Here is a 23,083-nt window from a genome sequence, read left to right as displayed (position 1 = left end):
CAATACTGCTGAATAAAGGTGGACAGGACAGTCCAGGGTCTGATTCAAAGTTTAACTTTTAGAACTTTGGCTACTTAATGCAGAAAAATCAGTTGATTCTGGAAAGAACAAAATGTCTCCCACCCTGATGGCATTCCAGAAACCCATGAAAACCCGGCTATTTCCTCTGGGCTTGCAGTAGGGTGAATTCGATTCCCGTTTGTGAAGTTTTATGCCTGCTTTGTTGTTTGAATTGCCATCATGATTGTGTAATTACTTTTGTATTTGTTCTGGTTCATTTTTTTAAAATTTTGTTTTTATACACTCTATTCTTTTTGTGAGCCACCCAGAGCTACTTGGAATCAGGTGGCATCCAAATTGAATATAATAACTAAAAAAAATACATACATTTTCCTTAACTCAGTGCTTTTGGTCATACTGGCTGATAATTCTGGGAGCCTTTAAGAATAGCTTCTAGCAAGCCAGAGATTCACCATCCCTATTTCCATACAAAACATTTATGTTTGGGTAATGATCGTTCTAAAATATAATATATTGATAACATAATGATTTTATTTTAAAATATAAGGATTTCATTCATTATAATGATTTCATAATCAATATAATGTAATGAATTTATTTTGTCTGTTCTCTCATTTTATATTCATTGATTTTAATGATTTTAATGTTTATTATGCTGTAAGCCATCAGAGTCATTTGAAATGAGTTGGCAGCAAATAAATTTAATATATTGAATGAATGAATGAATGAATGAATGAATAAATAGTTTATGGTTCCGGTTTAGCTGTGGCTTGTAAACCGTGCTTATGTCTTTGCATGGTGTGCAATGTCAACTGTAATTAGGGCTACCCTTGAAGACCATTGAGAAGCTACAGGTGGTCTAGAATACAGTAAAATGGCTGCAATGAGTGTGCCATGCTATGCCCATGGGTCCCTGCTGCTTTGTGAGTCTCTCAAATTGTTAATGGCTTATGAATGCAGTTCGTCTATAGAGTACTTTGGTCCTGATTATTTGAGGGACTGTCTATCTACATCAGATTCTGCCCATCCAATATGATTGGGTCAAGTGGGTGTGTTTCAATTAAACAATGCCATATATTAGGAGATGAACAAGATGTAGTAGACCGCTACATATACCTTGGCCAATGGAGCTCAATGAAAGGTGACACAATAAAGGAAACTGAACAGCATGTTAAATGTGGTAGACAGGCATTTGGCAAGCTAAGTGTAATTTTCAAGAACAACCTCTCCCTATGCCTGAAAAGTTTTTGATCAGTGTGTGTTATTTGCTCTAACAGATGCTGGTAAAACATGGACACTAACGTCACAATCAATACAAGCTGTGAGTGGTGCGAAGAGCCATGGAAAGATATATGCTCGGCATTACAAGACAAGATAGAAAGACCTGCACATGGTTTAGAGAACAAACAAAAGTATACAATATCATCAAGAGAGTAAAAGAACTAAAATGGAAATGAGCTGGTTACAAGAACTGATGACAGGTGGACCAAGGCAGTCATAGTTTGTATCCTATTTGGTAAAAAGCATCCACGAAAGAGACCGAAAACATGATTGACAACAGCAGCAAGTATTTGGAGCCTAATTGGCAAAAGAAAGATTAGACTATATTGGTTGGAAACATGCGAAAGAGGCCTTCATCCTGCAGTAGATAAACAATGGCTAGAATGATGTTATTAGGATTCAGGAATTTCTCCATTGCCTTCTAAAACAGCATCACCCTGGAAGATCAGGAGCTCCCACCAGGCAGCTATTGTGCAAGTATCTGAAAATCTGGCTTAGTCCTAAGCCTGAAGTTAGGCTAACTGAAGAGACTGTTAGTTTTGTTTTCCAAAAGTAAATTCCCTTTTCTTTCATTTTATTGTTTCCCACTTTTGAAATGTAAGCTGCCAGAGTTGTTGGGAGTTAGGCAACCTCTAAATCCAATAAAACACGTAATAAAATGTTTGTGATAAACCATAAAGAAGCAAACTGGTTTTGTACCACAGATGGTCCACCATCTGCCTTAACCCCTAAAAGATTGCTTTGATTCTGGATTAATGCTAAATGATTCTGGTTTAGCATTTTAACATAATCCCCATTAATTCTGTTTTATCCAATGAAATAAAAGTAAGTAAATTGTGGCTTAGCAGAACGTGTAAAGCTAATTTAGGGCAATGATCATACAGCTAAATCACGTTTGTAAAACACACTAGCACGGATGATATTTTGGTAACGAAACGTCTGCAAGAAAGCAACCAAGCTGAGAGGACACCAAGGACCCCTCCTAACATATACAACCTAGAAACAGCCTGGTGGCTGGGTTGACATAGTCATAGGGTGCTATCTAAAATGTGGTTGGAAGCCAGTAAGTGCTTCTGGGCATCGGGCACCCATCCTAAGACTCTGGAGCTGGGCTTGGCGGTCTTTACAATGAAAATAGCGCAACTCGTAAGATTCCGCTTCATTTACAAAAAGGCTGGAAAAATGCAGGAACGCCGCTCTCAAACTCTATCCCACCTATTCTGCGATCGATCCTTCTGCAGCTGGGAAACGAGAGAGGCGCCGCCCCTTCCATCACGGGTCCCAGAGCATCTCCCAGAGCCACGCCTCCTCTGGGGCCTGCGCGGTTTCCATAGCGACCGGTATATACAACCGCTAAGCTAGTGTTAAGTGCCGGCGGCGACATGGCGACTGTCCCGAACGAAAAAGCGGAGTCGGCGGACGAGTTGGAGGGTCTTCAGCTTCAGGCGATCATTGGCTTCAATGGTACCGGGGGCAGAGAGGGGAAGACCGGGATGGCAACCAGGGAAGTCACGGTATTTCCTTGCTGTGGGGAAAAGCCCCCTCCCACCCTGGCCGCTAGGAACTCCGCCTCGATCTTCTGAAAGTTGATCTCTGTAATTGCCCGGCATAAAGCAAAAAAACTCTGGCCATGCTCAAGTGTTCCCTCTTGGATATTCATATATTGCACTGGTGGGCTGTAATGATAATCCAAACTGTTTTTCAGGCTGTACCAGAGAAGGACTCCATGGACGTAATCTAACATAAATATCCGTGCATTAAGTAGTTTGTATTCGGTTACAGAGGGAAGGATTGAGAAATCAGAGTTTCAGTTTGACCTGGGGCTGTAAACAGCAGGACTATAAAGTTTACCTTGATTGTAGTTCAAAACAAGCCAAATCTGAGTGCCTCTTAAAAATTAATGGCCATCCTCCCTGTGATTATTCTCATACTTGCTGTGATTTTGATTCTTAAGAAATGAACTGTTTTAATGATATTACTTTGCTTTCAGAAGGTTAAAGGAAAGACACGATTTAAGCACAGTATTATTATTATCCTCTAGGGACGCGGTGGCTCAGTGGGTTAGGACGCTGAGCTTGTCGATCGGAAGGTCGGCAGTTTGGCGGGTCGAATCCCGAGTGCCGCGTAACAGAGTGAGCGCCTGTTACTCGTCCCAGCTTCTGCCAACCTAGCAGTTCGAAAGCATGTAAAAATGCAAGTAGAAAAATAGGGACCACTCCGGTGGGAAGGTAACAGTGTTCCGTGCGCCTTTGGCGTCTAGTCATGCCGGCCACATGACCATGGAGACGTCCTCGGACAAGCGCTGGCTCTTCAGCCTTGAAACGGAGATGAGCACCGGGCCCCTAGAGTCGGAAACGACTAGCACGCATGTGCGGGGGAACCTTTACCTTTACCTTATTATTATCCTCTACTGTTTGAGTAAAAGACAGAATGGATTAGAATCAAAGTATCAAAAGACAGGCAGCATTAGCAAGTAATTGGGGACTGATAAAAAAAATGAAGAGCAGTAAAGTATCCTGATGAATTGCAGGAATAAATCTTTTGCTTCTCCTACGTGGGAAACCACTTTCAGTTTCCAAAAATTATTGCTGATTATTGCTCGACTATAGCATGTAACTAGAGAACCTGTGATCTGTTGGATCATCATTTCAAAAATGTTTCCTTACTAAATTCTCAATGATTCTTCAACAATGACAGAGCACTAATATACTGCCTTCCCTGGAAATGTTAAAAATCAGAGTGATATTCAGTCTCTGACTTAAAAGTAACCCATGTTCAATTATATTGTATTCAAACATCAGAACTTGACCACACAATTTTTAAAATCATTTTGTATTATGTCATAAATGCTTACATTTGCATCATAACATGTTTTATAAAAATTGCCAAATTTCAATTCTACAAGAATCATGGGTCCCAGATTTTGGATGCATTCTGTAAGTTAGCCTACTTTGGATACCTTGGTTGGAATTCTTTTGTCCTATGGTGCACCATTTTGCCCAGTTAAAGATTACAGACACAAAAGAGTTTCAGTAGTAGATAAATGTTGGCTGTTCTACCTCTAGTAACAAAATAATCTTTACATTTCTTTTGTCTTCAGGACATGTTCCCTTTGGCCTCATCTGCCATCCAGATCGAGAGCATCTTATCTATCCACTGGGTTGTACAGTAATTATCCAAAGCATAAACACTCCGGGTCAAGATTTTTTACATGGTCACACCAACAATGTCTCCTGTGTCACAGTTTCTCCAAGTGGAAATTATGTGGCTTCTGGTCAGATCACGTTCATGGGCTTTAAGGTGGATAAAAGCACCCTTTAAAAATGTATTTGATTCCTAAAGGCTGCTGCTGTTTAAACTGGGAAGAATATGATCCTTTAAAGCCTGATCTTTCAACTCTGATTAACTGTTTAAACTTCAAGTTATGTCTATACTTTTTACAACCATAAGTAGTTCACACTTAAGGATGGTAATTGGAACCAGAATGTCCGTGGCTAAACCATGTGGTTATATAGTCTAGTCATGTGACCATGCTGCCTAGCAATGAAAATTCTGGCACTTTCAATTGTTATCATTAAGTGAATCACTGCTGGTCATTAAGCAAGAACATTATGTTGTTGCCATTTGCATCCTCCTGCTAGCTTCCCCTTTGACTTTGCTTGTCAGAAGCCAGCAAAGAAAATCACAAATGGCAATTGTGACTGCAGGGGCACTGTGATTATTACAAGGACCACTAGTAACTATCACTCTTTCAGCACCTTTGTATGTTTGAATGGGCACTGAACAAGTGATCATTAACGGCCACCTGTAGAATATTTCTGAGAAATCCTGCTACATTATCTATATATATAGGCTGATGGGGGTCAGTCCAGTGTTGGATTTGAGATAAAATAATTTAATTGTCTAAATATAAATTAGATTATTAGTTTCAAATAGTGTTTTGGAGAGAAAGCATAACAGTTGAGAGGCAATGGCTGATTTAAAACATCAGGGAAATCACCATGTTTTGGCTGGGATTTTACTCTTACTGACAAATAGGCCTGAAATTTTGGGTGTTCCCTTATTTTCAGCAGTTTCTGGCTAGTGATAGCAATGGGAAAAAAGCATTTTTGCATGTTATAGTTAAATTAACAACCATCATTGTTCTTGGTTGGTCAGGTTCACCTACAATTAATCCATGCCTTGAGTATGTAATTACTGCAGGTAATTGTCTATGGAGATTCTGAGTCATCCAGGTAATCCTCATCTTACAATCATTTATTTAGTGACTGTTCACAGTTGCAAGAGCACTGAAATATGTGATTTACGACCAGTCCTCACACTTATGACTGTTGCAGCATCCCCATGGTTATGGTATCAAAATTTTTAGTCCTTTCTAAATGGGATAGATTTATGATAGTTGCATCATCTGGGGTCATGTGATCACTATTTGTGACCTTCCCAGCCAGCTTCCAACAGGCAAAGTCAATGGGGGGAACTGGATCCACTTAACAACCACATGATTCACTTAACAATTGCAGCCATCTCCAGGTGTGGTGGAGGGAAAGACAAAGGTCGTGTATAAGTGGGAGGGTTGGTTGACGTTATTTAGAAAGATGACAAGCATCCCAAATCTAACAAGAGTTGGGACTGGAAGAAGGCAGATGACTCAAGCCTTATCAGTGGAATTAAGCCCAGCAGGGCAAAGATCCATAGAAGAGATGATGCCATGGGAGAGAGCAGGCTCACTTAAAGACCTACAAGCAATGCTACAATCCATGCAAGAGGTTATGCTGAGAAATCATGAGGATTTTAAAAAAGAAATAGGTGAAATAAGGAATGATACTGGAGAACTTATAGAGAAGATGGGAGCAATGGACAGATAATTTGAATGTTTCCAACAACAAATATTGAAAAATGAACAGAAATTATTAGAAATGGAGGACAGAATGAATAAGGAGGAAAGAAGAGTAGATGAATGAAAAACTCTTGCAAGCAAACAAAGAGTCAGAAAAACTGTCATCCTGCTTGAAACTGAGAAAGCAGACCATTATCTATGTTTCCAAAATGTGAAAGAAGAGAAGGGGGAGGACCTCCCAGAAATGATGACGGACTTGCTAGCAAGGGCCCTAGAGACAGGGAAAGAAAAGATGGCAAATGAGATTGATGAAATATACAGAATCCACACAAACTACGCAAGAAATAACTTACCCAAGGAGGTACATATCAGATTTGTGAAGAAGTCAATTAGGGATGATATTTTGTACAGAACAAGGGACGACCCAACAGAATACAGAGGTAAACAACTAACTGTCCTCAAACAAGTCCCTAGAAGGGTAAGAGACCTGAGAAGGCCCTACCAACATATTACATCAAAATTAATAAGACAAAACATCAATTTTAGGTGGCTGATGCCAGAAGGGATTTTGGTGACCTGGCAAGAAAAAAGATATAGGCTAGATTCGATTGACAAAGCAGAAGAGTTTTTCCAGCAGCATCTAGGCAATGAAGATGAACTAGAAGAAAGAGAGTTAAGAGAAGAGAACAATACAGAGAGATATAATAGAAAGACATGAGAATCACAAGGCAAAGAACGGGAAACAGAGAAGAGAAAAAATGAGAATGAACTATGACAATGATGATGAAAGAAGACACAAAGAACTCAAGGAAGAAAGAGCGACAAGATCAAAACAGAAGCAGTAATGTAGAAATATTAACAGTATTATCATTAAATGTAAATGGACTAACCTCCCTGGCTAAGAGAAATATAATTTTGAATAAGCTCAGTAAGAAAAACTTAGATATAACAATTCTACAAGAAACACATATAAAGACTCAAGATCAGGATCTACTAAACTACCCTAAGTTAGGAATCAAATTTGTATTGCTTTCACAGCAGAAGAAAGGAGGAATTGTGATATATGTTAAAGAAAGAATCCCAGCAAGACAAACCTATCGAGATGAGGAAGGTAGAATACTGATTATTGAAATTTCCCTGAATAAAAAAAGGTCACCCTGATAGTAATTTATGCCCCCATTGAAAAACAAAGACAATTTTATAAGAAACTGCATAAGGTTATTGCTGATATGGAATATGAGAACATTTGTATAATTGGCAATTTTAATGAAATTATAGACAGAGAATTAGATTATAAGAGTGAGGAAGTAAGGAAACGAACCAAGAGAATATTACCCAGTACTTTTTTTAAAATGGCGGAAGAATTAAATATTCAAGATAGTCGGAGGGAGAGAAATCTGAATGAAAAGCAACTTACATACTATTCAGGGCGGCATCAATCGTGGTCCAGAATTGATATGGTCTGGACAACAAAAGAATTAAATTCAGATATTGATGACATAGTAATAGACATTAATACTTGGGCAGACCATAATCCCATTATAATTAAATGGAAAGAACAGAAGACAACAAGGAGGTGGACTCTAAAAAAGGCAATCCTAAACCAAATAGAATTTAAGCATAAGATGGAGGAACAAATATGGACATTCTTCCAGACAAATAAGAAAGAGGAGACTAGCACCCAAAATTTATGGGACATGGCCAAGGCTGTTATGAGAGGAACTGCAATTGCGTACATGGCTAATGAATATAAAAAGAAAAGGCAATATTGAAAAAGTGTAGAGGAAGAACACAAAAAATTAGAATTAGAACTAAAAAACCCCACAATGTAAAGATCTAAAACAACAGCTAGATTTAAATAAGCAAAAATTGAATATTATAGAAAAGGGAGAAATGGCACAAAAAATAAAAAGTATTAGACAAATTTTTTTTGAACAGGCAAATAAACCCGGGAGATGGTTGGCCTATAGATTGAAAAAACAAAAAGATAAAAGATGGATTTGTAAATTATGTAATCAAGCAGGGGAGATGGTACATCAAAATGAAGGAAAAAATGGGTGACGTATGAAATTTATAAAGAGGATGAAAAGTTTACTGAGGAAAGAATATCACAATATCTTATGAAAGCAGACTTACCAAAGGTTCTTGAAGAATTTCAAAATATATTAAATAAAGACATAACAGTCCAGGAAATTATAGAAGCAATTAAAAAACAAAAAAGTAATAAAACACCTGGCCCTGATGGATTACCATCCGAAATATATAAAAACCTCCAAGAACTTTTGGCTCCCACCCTATTGGACATATTTAATGAGGTACTAAACGCAGCAAAAACCCCAAACTCATGGAAAGAAGCAATCATCTCACTAATTCCTAAAGAAAACTCTGATTTGACCTCCATTAAAAACTACAGGCCCATTTCTTTACTGAACACCAATTATAAGATTTTCATGACTATAATGGCAGAAAGATTAAAAAAATATTTAGCTGAATTTATCCATACTGACCAAAACAGCTCCTTGCCTAAAAGACAAATTAGACATACGGTAATGTCAGGATCATACTAGACATCTTAGAATATTATGAATTACACAGCGAAAAACAAATGGCATTGATTTTTGTTGATGCTCAGACAGCGTTTGATAATGTCAAATGGAATTTTATGTTGACTCAACTTAAACAGATGGAATTCGGGGGGAAATTTATAAACATGTTTAAAGCAATCTATTCCAAACAAGAAGCAAAAGTAATCATAAATGTAGAATTAACAAATAGCATTCAAATACAAAAAGGCATGAGAAAAGGCTGTCCACTATTTTCTCTATTATTTATTCTTTCTTTAGAAACACTCACAAGAATAATCCGAAAAGATAAGCTGATTAAAGGATTAGAAATCAGAAAAGAGACATTTAAATTAGAGGCTTATGCAGACAATTTAGTTTTCATTTTGGAAGACCCCTTAGAATCTGGAACAAAATTATTACAGGTCCTGGAAAATTATGGAGATGTTGCGGGATTGAAGATTAATAAAGAAAAAACTAAAATGTTAGTTAAAAATATGTCCAATTTACAAGAAACTGAGCTAGTAGAAAACATTAATATCCAGACATCTAAAAGAGTAAGGTACTTGGGGATCCAACTGTTGGCAAGATGTATTACACTCAAAAGAGAAAATTATGACAAATTAATAGATCAAATTACAGCCGACTTAGATGGAAAAACTTGCAGCTCTCCTTTATGGGGAGAATAGCGACAATCAAGATGGATATACTTCCCAAATTACTCTTTTTATTCCAATGTGTACCAATTAAATTAGGTAAGGATTTTTTTGAAAATTTAAACAGAATTACATCCAAATTTATCTGGCAAGGTAGAAAACCGAGAATTAAATTAAAATTATTACAGGATGCAAAGGAAAGAGGAGGGCTCGGCCTCCTGAATTGGGAAAAATATTATCAAGCAGCAATATCGGTATGGATAAAGGATTGGATACACTTAAGGAACAGAGGACTACTAGCATTAGAAGGTCATGACATGCAAATTGGGTGGCATGCTATAATGTGGGATGGCTCATTAATACTTCCAGAATCATTATATTAGATGGGCACTATTAGACATGTGGATAAAAATTAAAAATAAAATTATATATAAATCCCCAATTGGCTATCCATATTAGAGATATTCATGCACCCCAAATTCATAAATTTAGGAAGAGTAATCACATATAAAGATACCTTAGACGAGAATGGAGACCTGAAAACAAGAAAAAGACTATTAGAAGACGGTATAGAGTTGGAATGGTGGGCATACTTACAAATACAGTCACGATATAGAAAAGGCAAAAAAGAACCAGGGATAAAATTAGAGCATACACAATTAGATAAAATCCTTCTAGGAACAGAAGACCAAATGATAAAAAAGATATATCAATATCTATTAGAACAAGATTTGTTAGAAGAACAGGTAAAAGAAACAATGTTAACCTGTAGTAAAAATTTTGGTTACAGTATTGACCTAGATAATTGGCAATCACTATGGGATAGAAACAGGAGGTTAACACCTCCTATAAAGAGAAGGTTATAAAGGTTAACACCTCCTATAAAGAGAATCTGTACAAGATGTTTTATAGATGGCACCTTCCCCCTACAAGATTAGCAAAAATGGATAAAAAAATCTCACTGACGTGCTGGAAATGCAGAAGGCTTCCAGGGACTTACTATCATATGTGGTGGGAATGTTCAAAAGCGCAAAATTTTTGGCAGCGGATAAAAAATTGGTTGGAAGAAATATTACTACAAAAAATTGATTTAAAACCAGAAACCTTCTTATTAGGGATTATTAATGATAAACTCTCTAGGGACGCGGTGGCTCAGTGGGTTAGGATGCTGAGCTTGTCGATCAGATGGTCGGCAGTTTGGCGGGTCGAATCCCGAGTGCCGCGTAACAGAGTGAGCGCCTGTTACTTGTCCCAGCTTCTGCCAACCTAGCAGTTCGAAAGCACGTAAAAAATGCAAGTAGAAAAATAGGGACCACTCCGGTGGGAAGGTAACAGTGTTCCGTGCGCCTCTGGCATCTAGTCATGCCGGCCACATGACCACGGAGACGTCCTCGGACAAGCGCTGGCTCTTCGGCTTTGAAACGGAGATGAGCACCGGCCCCTAGAGTCGGAAATGACTAGCACGCATGTGCGGGGAAACCTTTACCTTTTACCTAATGATAAACTCAACAAAGCATCTTTCTACTTATTATTGCATATTTTAACTGCAGCAAGATTGGCATATGCCCAAAAATGGAAAAGAAAGGAAACCCCCACTGAAGAAGAAATAATAAACAATTGCAGCCATTCTCTTAACAGCCGTGGGGAAAAATGGCAAAATTGGGTGTAACTCACTTAGCAATCACCTTGCTTAGCAATGGAAGTTCTAGTTCCAATTGTAGTTGTAATTTTGAGGACTACCTATAATAGATTATTATAATGTACTTTACAGAAGGGTGTCTAAAAAGTCCAATTAATGCAAAATGTGGCAGCCAGGTTGCCGATCTGTACACAGCATCAGAATCATATCTGTAATCTTCACCAGTTACTTTCTGGACACAGTTCAAGGTATTGTTTTTACCTCTTAAAACGTGAAACAGCTCTGACTAAGGAACAGCATCTCTTTTATATAAATCTATACAACAATAAATTCAACAGCAGAGATTTTCTTTAAAATTACCCCATTTTCCGAAACCTACCTTTCAGAACAGTATACGTAGCTAACCAAATTCTGGAACGCCTTTCCTGGGAAATTGAATTTTATCCCTTGCTCTCCCACCTCCAGTTTAGAAAAGGAGAAATTAACTGCCTTGTCAACAATGTCTTTTATGGATCTGTTAGATGAAAAGGCAGGTTCAGTTCAATACTAATTTCTGAATTGCTTCACAGCATAGGGTTGGTATGATTTTGAGCAAATCATATAAGAGGTTTTGATTTAGTAGCCAATAATGCTTTGTTAGAAGGGACGCGGTGGCTCAGTGGGTTAGGACGCTGAGCTTGTCGATCGGAAGGTCGGCAGTTTGGCGGGTCGAATCCCGAGTGCCGCGTAACAGAGTGAGCGCCTGTTACTCGTCCCAGCTTCTGCCAACCTAGCAGTTCGAAAGCACGTAAAAATGCAAGTAGAAAAATAGGGACCACTATGGTGGGAAGGTAACAGCGTTCCGTGCGCCTTTGGCGTCTAGTCATGCCGGCCACATGACCACGGAGACGTCCTCGGACAAGCGCTGGCTCTTCGGCTTTGAAACGGAGATGAGCACCGGCCCCTAGAGTCGGAAACGACTAGCACGCATGTGCGGGGGAACCTTTACCTTTACCTTTTTAATGCTTTGTTACTTTTTGTGTGCCCATCTGGATAGAAGAACAGTAGCTCTTCTATTGCCTTGTATTAACACATCATTCTTGATGCTGCTATTTGTCTCAGAAATGGGATGTGCTTGGCTAAGTTAAGCTTCCATTTGAGCTTTTCTGTCTCAATAAAGTTGCAGCCATTCAAAAGGCTGCCCGTAATGATACATGGGAAGAAAAACTCCTTTAAACCTGGAGTTTGGGATCCAAATAGCTTTTCTGTTACAAACTTGGTTTTTCCCCCCCAAATGATGTTGTTAGACTCCTTATTTATATTTTTACCCCAGGCAGATATCATTTTATGGGACTACAGCAAAAAGGAGATGTTGTCTCGGCTGTCACTTCACAAGGGTAAAATTGAACATCTGGCATTTTCTCCAAATGACCTTTACCTGGTTTCACTGGGAGGCCAAGATGATGGGAGGTAAGACTCCTTTACAAGTATGTTGCCTTCTCTTTTCTCTTCTCTTTTCTTGTTTTTTTGTAAAAAGTCAGAAGTCAGATACAGAGAAGACCGCTGTCCTGTCTTGAATCATAGAAAAGCTCTAATTATATTTCTCCCTCTCCTTCGTGATTCCCTTGCTGTGAAATTTCACCCCTCAAATTTGGTTGGGGATAATATTAACATCTCTCCCAAATCATGTCTTTTTCTGAAGATCAGTGTAGCAGAGCTATGCAAAACATTTTATTTTATGCTCAAATTCCAAAATGTTCTTGGGGAAAAAAACTTCAAAAGGCCAATATAGCCTGTTTTGCACTTGAAACAGCAATTTTCCACGGAGGATAGGATATCATGCTCAAAATAAATAACACACACACACACACACACACACACACAAAGATTTTATACATTCCCAATATATGGGCATTGGAGGAAAATGGCATAAGATATTTGCAGGTTTCTTATTGCACATAAAATAGACATTTCCATTGTCAGAATCAATTACCGCTTTAGGTCTCTCCCTATGTATCCCAAGGGAACATACAAAATAATAGGACTACAGGTAGTCTTTGTTTACTGACTGCTCTGTTTAGGAACCATTCGAAGTTAGGGCAGTTAAAAAAAACAGCTTTGTGACCAATTCTTGCATTTAAGACTATCACAGTGTCTCTTGGTCATGTAATCACTATTTGCAAACTTTCAACTAGTGGAATTAATGGAGAATGCGGAAATGAAATTGCAAGTTTTGGTTACATAATGTCTTTCTTAACAACTGTGGTAAGTCACTTAACAATGGGTGTGGAAGTGACACTGTAAGTCTGGCACAATCATGTGATTTTTCACTTAGTGACCACAGCACTTAGTGACAGTCGCCAATTCTAATTGTGGTTAGTAAGTGAGAACTACCTGTAATGCTAAAAAAATCACTACTAAATCTGATCAGTTGAAGTGACAAAGCAAATAAACAAGATAATTGATTTCTAACTGTAGAATGATGCAGCAAGTTTGAAGTGTGAATCCATAAATCTTTTAATGATTTTTGCCTGTTCTCTTCAGCCTTTGAGAAGCATAATATATTCTCTTTATATCCTTTGCTTCATTTTGCCTAGTTTCCTTTTCCCATTAAGTTTGCAATTTATGAGGAAAATTTGTGAAATTCTGACAGAAATAGGAAGTGAGAATACCATTCATAAGGATTACACACAAATATAATTGTCCAAGCATGCTTACTTAGCTTAATGGAATTTACCAGCTATACAGGTAGTCCTCGACTTACGATCATGATTGAGCCCAAAATTTCTGTTGCTAAGTGAGACATTTGTTAAGTGAGTTTTGCCCCATTTTAGACCTTTCTTGCCATAGTTGTTAAGTGAATCACTGCAGTTGTTAAATTAGTAACACGGTTGTTAAGTAAATCTAGCTTCCCCATTGACTTTGCTTGGCAGAAGTTTACAAAATGGGATCACATGACCTCAGAGCACTGCAACTGTCATAAATATGAGTCAGTTGCCAAGCATCCAAATTTTGATCACATGACCATGGGGATGTTGCAATGGTCATAAATGTGGAAAAACAGTCATAAATCATTATTTTCAGTGCTGTTGTAACTTTGAACGGTCACTCAATGAACTGTTGTAATTTGAGAACTATCTGTATTTTGTGCCATACTAGATGCTCTGTTACCTGAACCAAGAAAATGAGAAGATTGTTAGAAGTGTGTTTGGCTTGTTGGGTCATGAGTTGTATGGACTTAGTAGACACTTTTATTTTGTACACCATGCTTATTACCGAGAGCAGTATTTCTGTATTTAAGATGCACGTCACTAGAAACAAAAAGCAAATAAGATGGCATATTGCATTCTTTTGGTTTGGACATAGTGAAGTGACATAATGAAAATGTATGTCCTGTATTCACTTCAATTTAATAATGGGAAGTATTTTTATTTTATTTTATTTTTTTGCAGTGTGCTTACTCAAAAACATGGATAAGTTGTCAATATTCTTTTTTTTTTTTTTGGCTGGCATGTTCAATCTTTGAACTGGGTTATAAATTCTATGAACAAAAGATTGTGTTACTGCATGACATGTCAGTGAACGGTGCAGATGAGATATATTCCCCTCCAGTAATATTATAAGAACAGGCATTCCCCCTTTAACTTGGGGAAAATGCTGCCTTGTATTTCAGTGTACAGATGTCAGTTACTTTAAATCAACTACATGCCTATCAAGGAGTCAGTTCAACCAAATATTGGATGTGGCCTTACAATTCTCCATCTTTATTATAAAGTATAGATGAGAGATTCTCTCCTGGGGCACTCTATTGATGATCATGTAAACCTTTCCTTGCAGTCTTCTGCACTGGTTTTGTAGTAGCCAACTTCTCTTTGCTGGGGATAAATATCCTAGATTAAATGAGGAACTGTGTAAACAGATGGCAATCAAAAGAAATCCATGTCCCAGTATTCATTTTGTCCATCTCTTTTTCTTGAGGAAGATTCTTTGACCATCTCACAGAAATTGGGAATTTATTGTGTATCCAAGATTCACATGATGTGATAAGCTACTAATTGGTTCTTGAAACCCACTATAAATACTGTTTTATTTCTGCTGTTTAGCTATTGTAAGATGTTCACCTCTCACCAAACTCTTAACTAAGCAATGAAGGCTTACTGTGTTATATGAATATGTCATTAGATTGGCATGAAATGAATGAGCAATCAAAGAACTACAATAAGTTCTACTCCCTTCTTTTTTTCCATTCAGTCAATTTTCTTGCCTCTCCTCTGGTAGGCGAGACAATTCATTTGATCTGGAAAACTTCAGAAATACTGGAAAATAGGTTGAAATAAAACCCCACCGAGTGCTTCTACGCCTCCTTAATGTTTGCATAATGACTGAACCAAAGAGAGCTACAATTGTGTTTATTTGGGAGAAATTCTCCTCAAAGCACAATCATAAGTTCAAAATAACTATTCACTGAAGACAAATACATCTCTTGCTTTCCCGACAGCATTGTGGTATGGAGTGTCCAAAAGAAAGAAGCCATTTGTGGTAGTCCTGCTTCTGCTCGTAGTGCTGGGAACCCAACCACCCTGGTCTATTCCAACTGCAAGGATGAGATGTTCATCAGTGCGGGAAAGTATGGCTTTGTTTTTGAGGAAAGGCTATCAAATTCAGTTGTTTAAAAATGTACTGTTCCTGTTAATTGCATTGTCCCCAAATTATTTACAGGTAGTCCTTGATTTATAACTGGTCGCTTAGCCACTTTTTGGCCTTATGATCAACATCTCCCAAGAGGTACTTGCAACCTGATTCCGAAGTTCTGATGGATGCTCTTCCCTCAGGGTCACATGGCCACATTTTGGGCTCTCAGCAACTGGGCCATAGTTAATGACCATGGTTTACAGTATTTTTCCCCAGAACCAACATTTCTGGTCTTCTGCAAGAACATCCCATAACAAACAAAGGGTTTGCTTAATGGCTGTTGATTCACTTAACAAGCACTGCAAAAAAAAGTGATAAAATTGACTTGGTCATGTGATTACTCAACTCTATGACTGTCATGACTTACAACTGTAATAAGCAGGCTCCATTAGGGTCATAAGTTGAGGACTACCTGTAATGGAATTTTTTTAAAACCAAAGACATCCATGCTTTTTTTCTTCAGAATTGCTAGACAGTACATTGGCTTCTGTATGTCCAGAAGTACACTTGAGTGTACTCTATGAGCATGTAGATCTGAAGGGAAAGAGCCTCAGAAGGCATGGGAGTATAACTAGAGCACTTACTTGCAAGTCCTTAAAGCAACAGCAGGACTGTTCTGCATAGCTGCTGTGTGAAATTGTAATGGCTGCTATGTTTATATCCAAATGCCTTTTTGCCTTTGCAGTGCTTTGGATTCACAGCATGACTTAGATCAGGGGTGTCAAACTGCTGGCCCACGGGCCAGACACGTCATCTGGAAGCCGCGCCCACCCTATTGCTGGCAATGGCAAAACTCTCCCGATACGTTGCGCGACATCACGTGACGTCGCAGGTTTGACATGTCTGACTTAGACCTTCCCAGATCTGTTTTATTGATCAACTATAGAAAAAGCTAAATTCACAAATTATATGACTGATGAGAAGAGTTTACCTTAAGAGTTCTAGAATGTTTATGCTGAAATGTCAGCAAAGCAAACATTGTGGTAAAGTTGCTCTGCTCCATGGCATTTTATCATTGGAAGAAGTTTTGAAAGTTTTCTTTTACCACTCCTAGAGTGCAATCAGTGGCTTGAGTAACCTTTGTTTCCTTTGGGGTTTGCTGTATCTGAATGATTACCTACTTACATACAATTATTTGGGGGAAAAACTCAAATCAAAAATATTGTAGCTTGCTACTGCTCAATACTGATTGTCCTCATTTAGCAACTAACTTGTACAGTGACAGTTCACAGTTCATCATGACAGTGATGAAAAATTAACTTTGTGACCTACCCTCATATTAATGACCTTCAGAATTATGTAAAATGAAGGAAAGCTGAAGATTGGTAACATAATCATGGTTTCACTTAGCAACCACTTAGCTTAATGACTGAGTTGCTGCCCCCAATTGTGATCACTAAATGAGAAATACCAGTGCTGTAGTCAGGAAATATTTCATTCTTTTCCAAACTGCTTTAATCAATCACATAATGAAGCTAACTCCCAAAAATAGAATAAGAAAGTACTTACATTCCCAACACAATCTCTTGGCATATACCAAGTTGTCAGCTACTTTCCTGAAGTTAAGATAACTGTCTGGAAGACAAACAGTAAATGCATCTTTTAGTACTGCACCAAAGTGTTTTGTGTGATATAAATCTGTCTCAAGTTAATAATGAAATACATACTTTGGCTTCAGTGGAACTATTCGAGTATGGGAACTGGATTTACCCAACAGAAAAATCCGACCAACTGAGTGTCAAACAGGACAGCTGAAAAGAGTAGTTGCTTGTGCGATGGTAAGACATCTGCTGATTTGTGATTTATAGTATGTATAAAAATTGAGTCAGGTAAGCAAAAAAACAAACAAATCCCAGAGAACAATTTATAGAAATTCTACTTAGTTTGGGAAAGGTGCATTTGAGTTTAAACATCTAATTCAGTAGGGTGAAGTATGTCCAAAGCCATATGCTGTCACCTCCCTCTTAGAAACAATTCAAATCATAACTAACTGTAGCACAAATAAGAACCAACAAAAGTAGCAGACTCAGCAATAGCAATAGCACATACCTCTCCATTGTGCTTTACAGCCCTCTCTAAGTGGTTTACAGAGTCAGCCTATTGCCCACGACAATCTGAGTCTTCATTTTACTGACCTCAGAAGGATGGAAGGCTGAGTCAGCATAGAGCCTGTCAGGATTGAATTCCTAGCTGTGGGCAGAGTCAGCCTGCCATACTGCATTCTAACCACTGTGTCAACATGACTTCATTTTGAAATGATTATTACAAATACATTTTGGAATGATTATTCTGGAAGATATAACTGAAGAATCTGGCACCAGTCCCTTTCCCTTTTTATTCTGCCTGTATGTTAAGATCATAATTATAATGAGACACTACCTCTGGCTCTTGCTATTTTTTTGAAGTTACAGCCCGGCTGTGTGCAAGTGTTTTACAATGGCGCCCTACTTTGGAAGTATTGTCTTTGTGAAAGCAAAGACCGTGTGTGTGTGTGTGTGTGTGTGTGTGTAGACCCTTTTAAAAACTATTATTGTGTTTTATTCAGTGTTGCAATTGCTTTTATTCCTGAGCTTATGTTAAAGCAATAGTTCCCAGCTTTTCTTTTCTTTATGTGGATCTTTACATTGTCATTTGATACTTTAGAATACTATTGGATAAACAAGTTGGCAGTGAGGTGCTCGTGAGGATCTTGGTACCAGTCCTATGAAACCACAAAATTAATACAATTTTATTTAGAAAACATTCAAGGCCATCCTTTTGCGGTCTCATCAAATTTTATAAGGGTTTGGCTTTCCGGTCTGAAATATTGGGATTTGAGATTTGAATGCCCAAAGCTGTAGCTTCAACAACCTTGTGAGATTTTACTCCTTTTGTGTGTGTCTGCAATGGTATGCAGAACACTTTTATTTTAGATGAATGACTGCTTTTTCTTACATGATGCTTAGTAAATTTGCAAAAATCACCAATAAAAGATTTGTGGAAGGTGAGGCATACAGTAGACAAGTATAAAGAAAACATAATAGACGCATAACATCAAATATTTAAAATATAGGTATCTGGGTCCTTTTATATGTGATGGCATCCAGTCTTTATCCTGTAAGTCAGATACAAATATGGCATTGAATTTACATTATAGGATATCAAAGCTGTTAACTCAGCCCAATGAATGGTGGGAAGCATGGTTTTTAATCCATTTCCTCACCCTTCCCCAGATGGCAGATGATGACAGCTACTTCTATGTTGGCACATCCACGGGTGATATCCTCAAAATCAATACAAAAAGCACACTGATGAGTAGCTTTGGCCCGGAAAAGGATAAACACAGCTTGGTAAGTGGTCTCTGTCTTCCACCTCTTGCTTGGAGAGAGCAAAATCTTGCAGACCACATTGTAAGTATTGTAAGTTAAATACAACAGGAGCTAAATTTCAGCAGAGGTCAGGTAAATGAAAAGGCTGATAAAGTTCTAGCTGTCTAGTTATTGGCAAAGCCTATGACTCTTTTATGAGCTATTTTTACTCAATCGCAGAATGAGCTACTCTCTGAGGTAGCTGTTTTCAGACTCTCTAATGGAACCTCAGTTTGTTTTTTCTTTCTTTCTTGACTCCTTGCTGTGATAGGAGGGCATTCTTGATGAAATCCAAGATGTTTGGACAAGCCTCCTCCAATCAGAGTTTTGCATAATACGTTTTGCAGAAATACTAACAATTAGAGATATCAAGGGGATAGCTTCAACCCAAGGAGATCACTTGCCCATCTAATTCCTTACTGTCACTTCTAACTGCTAGCAGTTTTCTGACAATTTTGAGAGCCAGTGTGGTGTAGCGATTAAATTATTTAGCTAGGAGATCAAGGCTGTGATCTACCTCATCCACAGAGGCTTATTGGGTGAATTTGGGCTGTTTCGTGCACTCTCAGTTCAATATACCTCACAGGGAACTTGTGGGGAAAACATGGAAGGAAGGAGCGCTGTGTATGCTGCCTTGAGCTTTGGCATGAAAGTTAAATCTAACAAATAACATTTTGCCCATTTTGCCCTAACACTGTTATTCTTCCTTCTTTTAATTGAAAGTGCCAGGGGCCCAAGCTGAGATTTTTATATGCTGAAGAGGTGATCTGCCACTAAAATGATATTACAGAATACTTGTAACAATTTACAGCAGGGGGCAATGTAAAGTATTGTGCCCATTAGCACGTGTGAACAAATGATTAAAAAAACTAGCAAGCTATATATGTCGTGTGTCATTTTTCATATTGGTCTTGGTTTCCTTACAAGCAAGCGTTCATTGAGCTGATCAGGAATTCAGAAAGTACATTTATTGTCATTTGCCTCTAACCGTTGCAAGTTAATGTACCTCTGCTGGCCGCAATCCCACTGGGAAATCTCTCCCCATTGTTAGCAAAATGTATTTATTTCTTCATTTATTTATTCCAGTCTGTACTACTGCTGCAATCTAATTGAAACCATGGCAGTGCAACCCCAAAGTAGAAACATAATCACTATCATTATCGCTGAAACATCCCTGGCAAATGCCTTAAAACTTAAAACTAAACAACTCATAAAAACTACCTCACAGGATAAAATATGGACTTTGCATAACTGAACAGAAAACACAACAAGAGATTTCAATGAGGGGGAAAAAAGAGAAGAAGCAAATAGTGTCAGATTCGTGTAATTGAGGCTAATCCGTACCCTAACATGCAATCTCTTTGCAGGCCAATTGTCACATCTTAATGTGATATAAAAGGTCCACAAGTAGGTCTTCTTTTTAGATGTGATAGTCAGCAGCAAAGGTCAACCTTGGATTTTGGTGGGCAAGGGAAAACATACCAGTGTCAATAATATATGATCTCTGTCATCTATACTAAAAAATCTATATATTTCTTTATAGGACAAATATTATTTTTGAGTAGAGATGTATGAAGTTCAGACTAGAAAAATAACACTGGAGACAGAATTAACTATTTCTTAATCCATACCATATGGCTCTTCTTAGCAACAATATAGGGAAGCTTATAATGGTTTTCTTGGCCTCATATCCAATTAGCTCATACTTTGGCTTGCCGGCTGTAAATTATTTGCCTTGCTAAATATCCATTAATGGCAATTCATTTTACTTTTTATAGTCACCATAATCCAGTTTTTTTGCTTCTGAATATGTTTTACCCAACCTCTGGATTCTAATTCCGATTCTAAAGGGTTTTTTTTTTTATAAATTATTTCTTACTTTTCCTTTTCTAATGTTCTAAATACCCCCTTAAACATTCTCCCATTTGTGCATTTTGTATTCTGTTCTGTCAGATTGTTTCAGTTGTTCTTCTTGACATCTAGCTTCTTTTAACAAAAGCCGTCCTGAATTATCTAAGCCTTACTTGGTTGACATTTCACTCACTGCTATATATTCATTCTGTCCTTAGACTGTAAACGTAGTAATAGCAAAAAGAATCCATTTTCAACAATTCAGAGGGAGAAATAAAATCCTTTGCTGGATGCACTGTAGTTCACTTTTTAACTTTAAAAATTCAAGAATTGAGATGGGAACCTGCACCCTTGGAGAGTCTTGTGTGTTAAGAGAGATAAGAAAGATTAGTCACTGAAACAATTCAAATAATCAAATACAGATAATTGTGCCTGAATACATAATTCAAACAGAAGCTGTCTTAAGTCCGTATTCATCCCACAGAAGAAGATATGGTAACTTGTAGAGAGGGGTTTTTCATTTCCTAATGGGGATATTCCTGTTCACCAGCAGGTCCAGTTTGGCCCATGCAAATCAAAGGTTTTGTCCTGGTGATGTTCCATATATATTGCCTGGAGTGATTTGATTTTCTCATTTCAGTAACTTCATCCTCATTTTAAAAATGCAACAGGGAAACCAAGTCAGACTTTTAAAAGTTTTATTTAAAGAAGCTTAGGTTATTGTTCTTGTTGTTGTTAGCTGCGAAGTCGTGTCCGACCCATCGCGACCCTATGGACAACATTCCTCCAGGCCTTCCTGTCCTCTACCATCTTCTGGAGTCCATTTAAGCTCACGCCTACTGCTTCAGTGACTCCATCCAGCCACCTCATTCTCTGTCGTCCCCTTCTTCTATTGCCCTCGATCTTTCCCAGCATTAGGCTCTTCTCCAGTGAGTCCTTCCTTCTCATTAGGTGGCCAAAGTACTTGAGTTTTAGCTTCAGAATCTGGCCTTCTAAAGAGCAGTCAGGATTGATCTCCTCTAGGACTGACCGGTTTGATCGCCTTGCAGTCCAAGGGACTCGCAGGAGTCTTCTCCAGCACCACAGTTCAAAGGCCTCAATTCTTTGGCGCTCAGCCTTTCTTATGGTCCAACTTTCACTGCCATACATTGCAACTGGGAAGACCATAGCCTTGACTATACGCACTTTTGTTGACAGGGTGATGTCTCTGCTTTTAAGTGTGCTGTCTAGATTTGCCATGGCTTTCCTCCCCAGGAGCAAGCGTCTTTTAATTTCTTGGCTACAGTCCCCGTCTGCAGTGATCTTGGAGCCCAGGAAAATAAAATCTGTCACTACCTCCATTTCTTCCCCATCTATTTGCCAGGAATTGAGAGGGCCAGATGCCATGATCTTGGTTTTCTTAATGTTAAGTTTCAACCCAAGTTTTGCACTCTCCTTCTTCACCTGCAACAAGAGGCTCTTTAGTTCTTCTTCACTTTCTGCCATTAGAGTGGTATCATCTGCGTATCTTAGGTTGTTGATATTTCTTCCGGCAATCTTAATTCCAACTTTTGATTCATCTAGCCCTGCCTTTCTCATGATGTGCTCTGCATATAAGTTAAATAGGCAGGGCGACAGTATACAGCCTTGCCGGACTCCTTTCCCAATTTTGAACCAATCAGTGGTTCTGTGTCCAGTTCTCACTGTTGCTTCTTGACCCGCATATAGGTTTCTCAAGAGACAAATAAGATGGTCTGGTACTCCCATCTCTTTAAGAACTTGCCACAGTTTGTTGTGATCCACACAATCAAAGGCTTTAGCATAGTCAATGAAGCAGAAGTAGATGTTTTTCTGGAACTCCCTAGCTTTCTCCATGATCCAGCGTATGTTGGCAATTTGATCTCTAGTTCCTCTGCCTCTTCGAAATCCTGCCTGTACTTCTGGTAGTTCTCGATCCACATACTGCTGAAGTCTAGCTTGTAGGATTTTAAGCATGACTTTACTAGCATGAGAAATGAGTGCAATGGTGCGATAGTTTGAACATTCTTTGGCACTGCCTTTCTTTGGAATTGGAATGTAAACTGATCTTTTCCAATCCTGTGAAGGCAGTAATCCATGAAGGGGTATTGTTCTAAGACAGTTTTATTTTTTTTATTTTTTTATTTTAATTCCATTTATATCCCGCCCTTCTCCGAAGACTCAGGGCGGCTTACAAGCTTAGTAGTAGCCTTCATTCTATG

The 23,083-nt window shown here is 38.3% G+C and overlaps 1 protein-coding gene across 1 annotated transcript in view; it reads left to right on the top strand.

Moving 5' to 3' along the window:
* Positions 1–2,684: 2,684 nt before the first annotated feature.
* The window catches only part of CFAP52 (cilia and flagella associated protein 52), a gene marked incomplete at both ends in the record, with an annotated part of 38,177 nt that continues 17,778 nt past the window's right edge, over positions 2,685–23,083 (top strand). The window contains 6 exons of the mRNA XM_081321979.1: positions 2,685–2,766; positions 4,403–4,602; positions 12,308–12,444; positions 15,473–15,601; positions 17,345–17,444; positions 18,879–18,995. Coding sequence (XP_081178105.1) covers positions 2,685–2,766; positions 4,403–4,602; positions 12,308–12,444; positions 15,473–15,601; positions 17,345–17,444; positions 18,879–18,995 — 765 coding nt within the window. The remainder of the gene's footprint in view (positions 2,767–4,402; positions 4,603–12,307; positions 12,445–15,472; positions 15,602–17,344; positions 17,445–18,878; positions 18,996–23,083) is intronic.

This window comes from Vipera berus (genome assembly GCF_964194415.1).
Source record: "Vipera berus genome assembly, chromosome: 2".
In the NCBI taxonomy this organism is placed as follows: Eukaryota; Metazoa; Chordata; class Lepidosauria; order Squamata; family Viperidae; genus Vipera; species Vipera berus.
The sequence above is the reverse complement of the archived record's forward strand: the minus strand, read 5'-3'. Positions and strand labels throughout refer to the sequence as shown.